The sequence below is a fragment of the Peromyscus maniculatus genome, chromosome 19 (genome assembly GCF_049852395.1).
Source record: "Peromyscus maniculatus bairdii isolate BWxNUB_F1_BW_parent chromosome 19, HU_Pman_BW_mat_3.1, whole genome shotgun sequence".
Classification (NCBI taxonomy): domain Eukaryota; kingdom Metazoa; phylum Chordata; class Mammalia; order Rodentia; family Cricetidae; genus Peromyscus; species Peromyscus maniculatus.
The window spans coordinates 3307122-3319241 of record NC_134870.1 but is presented as its reverse complement, the minus strand read 5'-3'; the positions used below and the strand labels follow the sequence as shown (position 1 = coordinate 3319241).

The following is a 12120-nucleotide window of genomic DNA, read 5'->3' as shown; positions in this document are numbered from 1 at the left end:
TTTCAAAAACTTTGCCACCAACACTACTAAAAAGGATGGGGGAGACACCCACAGATTCTTGGAAAAGAACAAAAGAGAAAAGGAATGGGAAAGACAAAACTAAAAATAGCTATTTGAAAGAGTGCTGGGATGGTGGACCAACTCCTCCAAAACTTGTTTTAAAATGCCATGATATTTGTTCTGTACTGAAGGCTGAGCATCAGCTAATACAAGCAAGGCTCCTCCTGGGGCTGCGGGCTTAAATGTGTGAATGTGAGTGAGGGGAATGTGTGTGTGACGCTAAGAGCACGGTGTGTATGGGATTTGGAAAGTGTGTGTGTAGCACTTTGAAGAGGTGAGGTGTGTGGTTGTGTGGTGTACGTAGGACATCAGTGCGGGGGGGGGGGGATCGTCCCGGGTGCAGACTCTGTGTGGAGATGTGTGGAGAGCCTATGTGATGGTGTGTGCCATGACATGGAGGCTCTCACTGGTACAGTGTGGAGACCTGTATGTGGGCGCTGTGTGTGTGAAGCGTGATGTGAACAGGAAAACTCTTGGAAACTTACGTGAAGTGTGACACAAGTGTGGTGCGCGTCCTGGGTGGGTGTGATCTCTGTGTGTGGAAGCTGTGTATGTGGAGCGGGATATCAGCGTGGAGGGCGTCCTGGGTGGGTGTGATCTCTGTGTGTGGAAGCTGTGTGTGTGGAGCGGGATATCAGCGTGGAGGGCGTCCTGGGTGGGTGTGATCACTGTGTGTGGAAGCTGTGTGTGATCACTGTGTGTGGAAGCTGTGTGTGTGGAGCGGGATATCAGCGTGGAGGGCGCCCTAGCGTGGAGTACGCAGAACTGTGTGTGTGGAAGCTGTCTGTGGACCGTGACGTGAGTGTGGAGAGCTCAGAGTGCACGCGGAACTCGGGGCTGTGCGCGTGTGCCCGCGGGGTGAGGCGTGTCAGCGCGGCCGGGGCCCAGTGCGCGCGCGATCCCGGCGCCGCGCTGTCACTCGGCGGGAGCGCGCGGGGCGGCCCCTCTGCGGCAGGCGGCGGGCGGGGAAGGCGGGCGGAGAGCCGGGAAGGCGGGCGGCGGCCGCGGACACGTGCAGGATGTCCTTCAAGGTGAGCGGCGCGGGCCGGGGCGGGAGGACTCGGGCGGCTCGGCTGTGCCGGGCGCCAGCCGTCCGCTGCGCTCCAACTGGGCGCGCTTTCCGCGGGGGTCCGGTGAGCCCGGCGGGCGGCGGGGACTGTCGCCATGGTAACAGGCCGCGGGCCGCGGAGAAGCCCGCGGAGGTCAGGGCTTCCCCGCAGCATCCCAGCCAGGCCCTCCGGGTCCTCCCGCACCCGCCTCCTCCTCAGAGCACTTATCTGCAGGGCGGAAGTGCTTTTGATCGCCAGGCTTCTGCGTCCAAAGGACTCTTGTCTTTTTTGAAGAGTTCATTCATTAAAGTCGTTCCATTTAATCCCCACACTTGAGGGTGAAAGTGGGAGCCATTGATTTGCCCCGGCTGGAAGGTTTTAATAAAAACAAGTCAAATGGATCGTATATTTAAAATGTGCCTTGGTGAACCAGTCTTCAGGGAGGGATGATGCTCTTATCAGCTAGTCTCGTTTTCTTCTTTTCTCTCTCTCTCTCTCTCTCTCTCTCTCTCTCTCTCTCTCTCTCTCTCTCTCTCTCTCTCTCTCTCATTTTGTTTTGTTTTTGAGTCAATAAAGACAGAGAAGTTAAATAACCCTCCCAGATTCGCACCTGTAAAGCTATTGGTGTTAAGACTGAAATCTGGGTGCATCAAACTCCAAAGCCCCTACCGCCATCTCTTTTGATAACTTATCTGAGCAGAGGAATAACAGGACGAGGATTTGCATGTCAGAAAGACACTGGCTACCGCTGGAGACAAGGCAGAGTAGGGGACACCATCAGAACGACGTTATGGTTAGCGTTCTGATGATATGTCCCCCTACCCTGCCTTGTTGGGGTGTGGGTGTGATGTGATCAAAATACATTTTATGAAATTCTTAAGAATTAATAAAATATAATTTAAACTTCTTTAAATTAAAAGAAATGGATTTGGGCTGGAATGTAGGCAGGAAGAATGGATGGAATTAGACAAATGACAAGATTCATTTCACGTGGCAGAGTTTATTAACTGATCACGTGGCAGAGTTCATTAACTGATCACGTGGCAGAGTTTATTAACTGATGTTACTCACGAGTCGGGAAGACAGGAGAGACAAGGTGAACTGTCGGTTTGGAATAGTTTGAGCGTGAATGGGATTCACACAAAGGTGCTGATTGGACGGATACCCAGAGCGGCAGCTTGGCAGATGGAGGTGAGGTTTTTGCAGGGAGCAGAATTGTGTGCTAACTGAACCCAAGCGTGTTGCTCTGTGAAGAAGACCAAGAATTAACATAAGGAACTGGGGACATGGCTCCCTGGGTAAGCACCGGTTCAAATGGCTTGTTCAGGCTGTAACTTCAGTGTTCAGGATAGGGGGGCAAAGACAGGCAGTCTGGTGGCTCGCTGGCTAGCCAGCCTGGTTTCACTGAGAGACCCTTTCTCAAACAATAAAGTGGAGGGCAATGGAAGAAGACATCTGACCTTGATCTTTGACCTCTGAAACACACAACATGCACACCTGTGTGAACACACATCTGTGTGTCCTGGGGATCAAACTCTTATCATCCGACTTGTCACAGACATGTCCCACACATACACACAAGCTCAAAAACAAAACAAAATGATTTAGAATAACAGAATAAGAAGCCCAGTGAGAAAACTGAGAAAGAACAACCAGATACAGATGGAAAACAAACAAACAACAACAACAGAAGCATCCGAGTGCCGAGGATCTCTAGTCTTTCAGTAAAAGTGAAGAGGGCCTTAGTGTTAAATTCCGCAGGGAACTGAACCAAGAATGAAAAAGACCACTGGATTTCATAACAAACCAGCCCCCGGTGGCTGGCCAAGGGCAGTTTTGCAAAGGATTCGGTTCAGGAGCCAGGTTACAATAGCGAGTAAAGAGACTAGGTGGAACCCCAAGCGTTGGGAACTCCTTCAAGAGATTCTGCAAACGTGTTTTTGTTGTGGTGGTTGTTTGCTTTGTCTCAGTTCATGGCTGCAACTGGGATCCACAGTTGACAAAGGTTTATTTGCTTTATGATGGTTGAACTTGAGCATCCTTAAATGATCACCAGCAAATCGCTAAGATGGCCAACACCTAAACAATGACAGTGAGGACTGTCCTCTGAGACATATATCTATATATCATGAGTTAATGAAAAATGTATTTGAAAAGGAGCAAGGAGGAAGGAGGCTTGTGGGGAAAGATTTGGAGGGAGGAAAGGGAAGGAGAAAATGATGTAATTATGTTATAATCTCAAAAAAGAAAATAATTTTGTTGTTTTTAGTTTTTTGATATGAGGTTCCACTGTGTTGTCCAGGCTGGACTGAAACTCACTCTGCAGACCAGGCTGTCCTCGAACTCACAGAGATCCACCTGCCTCTGCCACCTGAGTGCTGGGATTAAAGGTGTGCGCCACCACCACCTGGCAGAAATAATTTTTAATACCATCTTTGTAAGTGGCTAGCTTGAGTCTTGAAGGAGCAGAGATCTGTACATCTGACTGAAGGGCAGTGGTCTAGAATCCAGATCTTGTGCTGCAGTGTGAGAAGACCCTGCCTCCACCAGGAAGGGGGAGTGGGGAGGCTGAAGCAGAGAGAGAAGGAGAAGTCTGCGCTGGTAAAGAAGAAAAGGAAAGGACTTAGCAGGGAGCAGGGTAGCATGGTGTTCGGGGAAAGGGCCCGAGTTTTGGCCAGTCGTGACTTACGTTAGCAAGGCTCTTCATCCGCCTCCCATCAGTTCAAGCGTATTGAAACACACTCAGCCCACAACAATTGTGGAGACTTGACTGTAAACTTTGGGGAATTTTTATGACATTTGTGTTCTAAACTCTTTATTTGGCTATGGTAATTTTCCTTTCAACTATGCCTTTTGTTCTACAGTCGCTGCCTGTACTCAGTAACTGTGGTGAAAACAGCCAGGCTTGTACATTGTTTTCTCCTGGGATCAACATTATTCCAAATTCAACAATTAGCAAAGTTGACAAGATGTTGTCTTCTTTAACAATTTCTTAACATTTATTAACTTTAACGTGGGAGCCAGGAGTTAACCATTTTATTTTCAGCCCAAGTGTTTGGGTCTTCAAACCCCATGAACAAAAAGTCAGCATTGTTGGTGCATTCATGAGAGAGTGTGCAAGGCATCATCCATCACAGTTTCTGCCATTTGTGTTGAGTTGGAATCACTGCATGTGGGCAGTGTGACTCTGAACCACATGGGCCCCTCCAGAGCTGTTACGGCTTTTCTCTGTTGTTGCCAGTTTCCTCATTTCACACCCAGGGCCTTCACAGGGTAATCAGGCTCTCTGCCACTGAGCTCCACCCCAGCCCTCCTACCTCCCACTTCCTCAGGCACCAGCTTGCCCCCAGAAATCTACCTTTCCTAATTGGCAATTCCTAATTTGTCCTGGCCAAGGAAATAGGCATATATACAGTGTGTGCTGGCTGGTTTTATGTCAACCATGTACGAGCTGGAGTCATTTGGGATGAGGAGACCTCAACTGAGACAATGTCCCCACCAGACTGGCCTGTAGTCAAGCCTGTGGGGCGTTTTCTTAACTGGTTATTGATGTGGGAGGGTGCAGTCCATTGTGGGTGTAGCACACCTGGGCAAGCAGTCCTGGATGCTATAAGAAAGCAGGCTGAGGAAGCCAGTAAGCAGCACTCCTCCATGGCCTCCACTTCAGTTCCTGCCCTGATGTCCCTCAGTAATGGACTGTTAACTGGAAGTATAAGATTAAATAAACAGTTTCCTCCTGAAGTTGTTTTTAGTCGTGATGTTTTATCCCAACAGTAGAAAGCTAAGCAAGACACAGTGGAAGACTGAGGGCCTTTGTTCTTTGGTTGTTGTTGTTGGTGGTGGTGGTGGTGGTGGTGGTGTGTGTGTGTAGTAAGGTCTATGGATTTCAGGACATTGGCTTTTGACATTGTAAGTGCTATTCCAACCACTCAAGTCTTGGTCTTCAGGACTGAGGCTGCCAAGAGCCCTACTCATTTGGGGATGGGAGAAGTTCATGATCAGAGAAAACATCACTGCCAGCTAAACAGAAGTTTGTAGACCTTTCTTGACCAAGTCTTAGCCAAGTGTCTCACTATGGGGTTTTGTGGTCATCGCTGAAGCCAGCTGTGCCTCAGCTAGACAAGTACAAGAGCCCCATGTTTCATCCAAGTCCCCAGACATAAATGACCTCATAATGAACTCCAGTCCACCACGTACCTTAAAGTACTTGGAGAAGCCACAGGAAAATAAATTAACAAAATGAGGATGTTTTAACCTGGCATATAATTCACCCAAGTATCATCTTTTTACTTCCTTTATTTTTTACAGAGATTTATAATGTACGTGTAGTGTGGTGGGAAGTCCAGGAGGAAAAGGAGGAAGGCAGAGGAAGTGGGGGAGGGAGAGGCAGAGACAGAGCATTGTCTGCGTTATAGGCTGAAGGCCTTGCCCGGCCTTCTCCACGCCTTTTATGGTTCTCTACATAATACTCGCAGGGGAGATTTGGAAGTGACCCAGGATTGTGATTCTTGTAGACTCCCCATGGAAAGGAAAGTTGGGGGAACTTTCTGTCTTGGCAAGAGAGGAGATTGGAAGGCGGGTGGAAAGGTCACTGGAGGTCCTGGCAACCTTATTCCTTGCTGTCTACCAAAGAGCTTGTGAGTGGCAGAGCAGTGTGGTGTTCCCAAAGGGGGCAACCTGTGCCGGGCGCCGGGCGCCTGACTTTCTGGTTCTCTCTGGCCTTGTCTGAAATGACAGAACCCATCTCTCTGAGCTGTGCTGAGGAGTAAATGACGTCTATGAAGACAGCATACCATGCTACATTGAGCGTGAACTTCAAAAGTGTTAGCTCGAGATGCCTGGCCTCCACTCGGTGTGTGGCCACAGCGCCAGAGAGCACACACCCATTTCTTTGCTAGACATTTCTACCAGGAGGGCCCCTAGGCAGCTGGAACATGTTCAAAGTTGAGATCATTGTGGCGGTGCACAGCTTTAGTCCCAGCAGGCAGGTGGGGTTCTGTGAGTTCGAAGCCAGCCTGGTCTACAGAGCGAGTTCCAGGACAGCCAGTCTCTCTGTTCCGGTTCCCACGGCAGTCCGTGGCTCTGGCCCAGAGCTCTGGCCCTCCGTACACAGTGTCACTCTAGCCCTGCGTCTTCCTTCCTCCGTGACACAGTCACTGAGACTTTTCTTGTGTGCAAAGCCGGTATTTCTCACCTTCAAACACCCCCTTGGCTCCCCAGGATGAATTCCAAGTTCGTGGATCTGCTCTGCCCTGGGTCTCTGGTCCAGGAAGAAATCCCATTCCTTTTTTCTCCTTCATGTCCTCCACTTGTCCATCTGAGAGTGATACTGAGGTAGGCCTTGGGCAACAGTGACCATGGTCTGTTTCCTTTTCTCACCGTTAGCAGCCACACTTCTCCACTGATCTACAGAAGTCAGGCCTGTTGATGGGGGTTATTTTCCTATGAGACCATAAAGCCACTGTAGGCAGAGGTCAAAGTTAACCTGCATTCCTAACCCTAACCACTCCGCTGCCCCAGCACATGCTAGTGACCATGTTTACATATTGCTTGGAGAACCAACCATATCAAGCTCTGGCTGTGCGTTTGTAGACAGGATTTCTTGAGCATGTAGAATGCATGTTTGTGTGTTGTCTCATTTACTCCTCCAGCACAGGACAGAGGTACTGTGTTATTATTTCCCCCATCTTACTCGGCTCAGGACAACGTAAGTGATTCATTCACTTAGGATATACAGCTAGAAAGTGGTTCAGACTTAAACCCGACTCTCTCTTACCCCAGATCAACTGTTCTGTCCAACCTTCCTCGGCCTCTCAGAAAGCCAAGATCTGGAGGGAGAATGAAATATTTACAGCTTTTTACTAAACTCATTGTCTAGCATCTTGGAAACTGGTCTGTCCAGCCCAACCGCAGAGGAACTTCCAAAACCATCCTAAAGAAAGAAGAGGCCCTGGCTCCAAAGCTTGTTCTAACAGTAGACACTTGCTGTTTGCAGGTGGTTTTCCCAGGTTGAATTCAACTGAAGTTCAATTGAAAGTTCAGTGAAGTCATGGGCATGGTGACACACGTCTTTAGTCCCCATACTCAGGAAGCAGAGGCAGGTGGATCTCTGTGAGTTTGAGGCCAGCCTGGTCTATTGAGTGAGATCCAGGACATCCAGGGATGCACAAAGAAACCCTGTCTTGAAAAACAAGAAAGAAAGAAAGAAAGAAAGAAAGAAAGAAAGAAAGAAAGAGAGAGAGAGAGAGAGAGAGAGAGAGAGAGAGAGAGAGAGAGAGAGGAGGGAGGGAGGGAGGGAGGGAGGGAAGGAAGGAAGGAAGGAAGGAAGGAAGGAAGGAAGGAAGGAAGGAAGGAAGGAAGGGAGGGAGGAAGGAGGGAGGGAAGGGAAGGAGAGAAAGCAAAATCATTGAATAAAATGTTATCCCACCCCTGTTTTAGGGTTTCTATTGCTGTGCAGAGAAACCATGACCATGGCAACTTTTATAAAGGAAAATGTTTAATTAGGCTGGCTTACAGTTTCAGATTTTGGTGAGACATGGCAGCATGCAGGCAGATATGGTGCTAGAGAAGGAGCTGAGATCCTACATCTTGATCCACAGGCGACAGGAAGTGAACTGTTTCACTGGGTGTAGCTTGAGCATAGGAGACCTTGAAGCCCACCTCTACAGTAACACACTTCCTCCAACAAGGAACAACTAATCCACCAAGGCTACACTTCCTAATAGTGCCACTCCCGTTGGGGCCATTTTCTTTCAAACTACCCCACCCCACCCCACCCCACCCTGTTCTCATTTTAGGGAGAGCCTGCAGAGATACTCCATGTTGACACTGAATCAACGCCTAAGTTCACCCTCCTAGATTCCATCCTGGCCTCATGCAGTCTCTATTAAGAGGGCATTATCTCATGACCTATTATTCACACCAACCCCACTTGCCATGGCTTCCCTGGGGAACTAGTAACTGTAGCAAGTTAGACACAGCCTGGGGCAGAGGTGGGAGGCTCTGGTGTGAGCACCTTGACACTGGTTACCTTGAAAACTCAGGAGAGTCAAGTTTATGCCTTCAGGGAAGGTAACTGGTTAACCTGGATTTGTGGTGCCCCCCAGTGAGCCAGGAAGCTGTTCAAAGCACGTTTGTGATCGTCTGTCACTCTCCACCTTGCCTGGCTCTCAGCCTGCACAGCAGCACTAGCTTGCTTGTGCTGAAAGACTCTGAAATGAACCCTGCGCCAGCAGATGCTCTCATTGTCTGCCAGCACTGCACACTCACGGTACCTGGCTTTGTTGAGTCGATGAGGTTAATGGTACTGTGGTTTTAACTTAGCGAAGCACTGCATTTAATACAATTCGGTGGTCATGTCTTTATTCAAGACCCACCCCCCTTAGGAAGTAACCACAGGAATTTACAAACCCTTTATGCTCTGTTTTTCTATACATACATACTTATGATAGTTTCTAAACTAGACACAGTAAGGAATAATGACAAACATTAATAAGGTAGAACAATTATAATGGAATACTGTAATAAAATCCCTGTTGTTTGTTTTTGCCCTTTGGGGGGCGGCTGATACCCAGCTCCCAAATAAATCACACACAGAGGTTTATTCTTAATTATAAATGCCTGGCCTTAGCTTGGCTTGTTTCTTGCCAGCTTTTCTTAACTTTAAATTATCTCATCTACCTTTTGCCTCTGGGCTTTTTCCTTTTCTTACTTCTGTATATCTTACTTTCACTCTTATTCCGTGGCTGACTATGTGATTGGCTAGCTGGCCCCTAGCATCCTCCTCTCCTTGTTTTCTTACTCTTTCTTCTTTTCCTCCCAGATTTCTCCTTCTATTTATTCTCTGTGCCTGCCAGCCCCACCCATCCTTTTTCCTGCCTTACTATTGGCCATTCAGTTCTTTATTAGGCCATCAGGTGTTTTAGATAGGCACAGGAACACAGCTTCACTGAGTTAAAAGGATGCAACCTGAAAGTATGCAACACATCTTTGCATCATTAAAACAAATGTTTCACAGCATAAACAAATGTAACACATCTTAAAACAAAATTCTACAGCAAATTCCCACATCGCTACTTTGTTCTTTGGGGCTGTGACCAAGTAAAGAGTTACCTGAAACAAGCACAGTTGGTATCATCACCTAGGTGGCTAAGTGAGCAGAGGGTGAGTGGCAAAAACAGTGTAAATACACTGTACAAAGGAGTGAGTCCATTCCTCCTCACAGGGATGCAGGAAAGAGAGTGCAAGATTTCATCACGTTACTCAAAACAGTATTCAGTTTAACACTTATGCATTTCTGGAATTTCCCATTGAATATTTTCATGCCATAATTGACTGTTGGTAACTATAACTACAGGAAGTCAAACCACAGTTAAGAGGGACTGCTACATGATCGTCATCCTTCACTTAACAGTAGATGTTTTAATCCCAGCACTTGGGAGGCAGAGGCAGGTGGATCTCTGTGAGTTCAAGGCCAGCCTGGGCTACTGAGTGAGTTCCAGGACATCCAGAGCTACACAGAAAAACCCTGTCTTGAAAACCAAACAAAACACAGTAGGTGTCTTGGACAATGGTCTTAGAAGGTTTCATAAAATGAACAGCCATAGAATGATTGTAGTGCACACAAAAACCAAGACAGCTAGTGTCCTTGGTTAATATAATTCTAGGAGACTATCATGGTATATTCAGCTTGTCATTGACTAAAATGTTATTGGGCATGTAACTCTATTTAAAAGATGTTTAAAAACAGGCCTTTGCAGTCATAGAGATGTTTTTACACATTCCCCAAATCCCTTTATTAGATAACGTGAGTGCCATCAAATGTCCTGGGAGCAGCAACATTCTGTACTAGAGTTGGAACTTAATTGTTAATTACTGTAACCTCATGAAGGAAAGCATTTGGAGTGGAAGAAATTAGTGTTTGTGAGCATTTATGGTGTGCTGGTGTCTAATGCCTTTCCTGCACATGCTCACCCCACACTGTACACTGAGGACCCAAGTCTGGCTTAGAGAGTCAGTGAGTTATTGGGATTCCTTACAAGAGCATGAGTGACTGAAAAGCAGCTTCATCCTTGAAAAGCCCACCCCAGCCTGGGTGATGACCCTGGAAAGCTGCCCCCCCCCAGCTCCTGGCATGACTGGCATGGGTTCTGCTGGCTAGAGAGCTTTCTCTCTTCAGCAACTGTTACAGCTTATAGCCTTGGGGAAGAAGCCATGTGAATCTTACATGTTTTAGGAGCTTCCTCAGGGCGTCCTTCAGGTTTTGTTTACTTCTTGAACCTTCTGAGTCTCCTTCCAAGAAGGAGTGTTCAAGTTCAGGAGAAAAAAAAGGAACTTGTGCTTTAGGCAATCAGTCCACCCTCAGCATCTCTCTCTCCCCCTCCTCCTCCCTCTCCCCCTCCCTCCCTCTCTCCCTCCCTCCCCCCTCTCCCTCCCTCTCTCTTCTCCCTCCCTCCCTTTCTTTCTCTTCCCCCCCTCTCTTTCCCTCTCCTCCCTCCTCTCCCTCCCTCTCTCCCCCCCCCCAAACTTCAGAACAGGCATTTTGATCTCTTTCTAAAGCAAAAGGTGACAATGACTCCCATGGACCAAGGCACTTTTGTGTGGCAGTCTGAATCTCAGAGCTGTCTAGTCCCCAGCCATTCTTCTTCTCAAGGAGTCTTCTCTACAAATCCATACCAGTTTGTCTTAGCACAGGAAATTAAAGCAGCTTATTTCTGCTGTTCCTTTTAGAGGCTTTATTTCTGGTCCCTCCCCCTCCATAAGTATGGCCCAACTCTAATTTAGCCACTTCAGAATGCCCCAGCAATGGCGGAAGCAGGGGACAAAAGAGCATTCTCTGCCCAAAGTCCCCAGTTCTCACCCAAAGCTTCTGGCAAGTTCCAGTTGAAGGGAGAAATATTGGGTGGAGGGGAAGTGGGCCGTCTACCCCAATAGCTGGAATCGGCTAGAAAATGTTGAAGACACAGAAAAGGTCCCACCAAACTCCTTCCAAAGGTCAGAAGAGAGAAAGATTTTGCTCCACTTGCAAGGAAAGGGTTATTTGGCATGCTTCAGAGAGGAAATGGCATCTGGGCAGAACCCTGTCCTTCCAGGATGGGGAAAATTCATTTCAAGTTAAAAGGAAACTGTGAACAAAGACCTCACAGAGGCAGGAAAGCAGGGCTTTGGTGGGAGGTGAGGCATTGGTTATGGTGTATCAGAGTATTGCTCTGCAGGTAACCTGGGGCCCAGAGATTGTAAATAAAATTCTTCTCACAGCCTGGAATTCTACGATCTCATATATCGAGAGGAGGGCATTCTTGCAAATGATCATCCCTCATCTGGAAGTCCTTCCTTTAGAAAGGTGTTATTTGTGTGCATACAAGCAGCCATGATCACTGACTTCTCTTTTAAGAGCCTGTTTGTTTCCATTCTTGCAGAAAGAAACTCCGCTTGCCAACGCTGCATTCTGGGCCGCGAGGAGGGGAAACCTGGCCCTGCTGAAACTGCTGCTGAACAGTGGCCGAGTGGATGTGGACTGCAGAGACAGTGTATGGACGGACATGGTATCTGCATGCCAGAGCACGCCTTTGCACTCTGCAGGCGTGAGCACCCGGTGAACATGCTTCCTTCACATGCTTACGCGCTTGTTCTTGTGTTTGCTTGCTCCGTCCTTCCCGAGAATCCTGGGGTGCAGTGGTGGACCTGGAAACATGCTGAGGAGGTCAGGAAGTGAATGGTTGAACATGGAGAGCAGAAGGCCTCCGCATAGTGGATGGGGGCTTTCCTGGGGAAGGAGACTACAAGTTCCAAGAAGAAAGAGCTGTTCAGAAAACAGCTGTTAAAAAGAAAGGGAGGGAGGGAGGGAGGGAGGGAGGGAGGGAGGAGGAGGGAGGGAGGGAGGGAGGGAGGGAGGGAGGGTAATTTAGAGCATGTGTGGGCAGCCATGATTGTTGTGATTTTCAAATATGAATGCAAAACCTGAGAGACTGAAGCCTCCACCCCCGACACCCCCCCACCCCCCACCCCCGTC

General features: G+C 48.1%; 1 protein-coding gene across 2 annotated transcripts in view; it reads left to right on the top strand.

Moving 5' to 3' along the window:
* Positions 1-884: 884 nt before the first annotated feature.
* Positions 885-12120, top strand: part of Ankrd29 (ankyrin repeat domain 29) — a 49906-nt gene continuing 38670 nt past the window's right edge. The window contains exons 1-2 of one of the 2 annotated variants that reach the window (XM_076554743.1): positions 885-1091; positions 11528-11653. In XM_076554743.1, the coding sequence (XP_076410858.1) occupies positions 1080-1091; positions 11528-11653 (138 nt within the window). In that variant the 5' untranslated portion in view covers positions 885-1079. The remainder of the gene's footprint in view (positions 1092-11527; positions 11654-12120) is intronic. The other variant, XM_076554742.1, reaches the window with a different exon arrangement.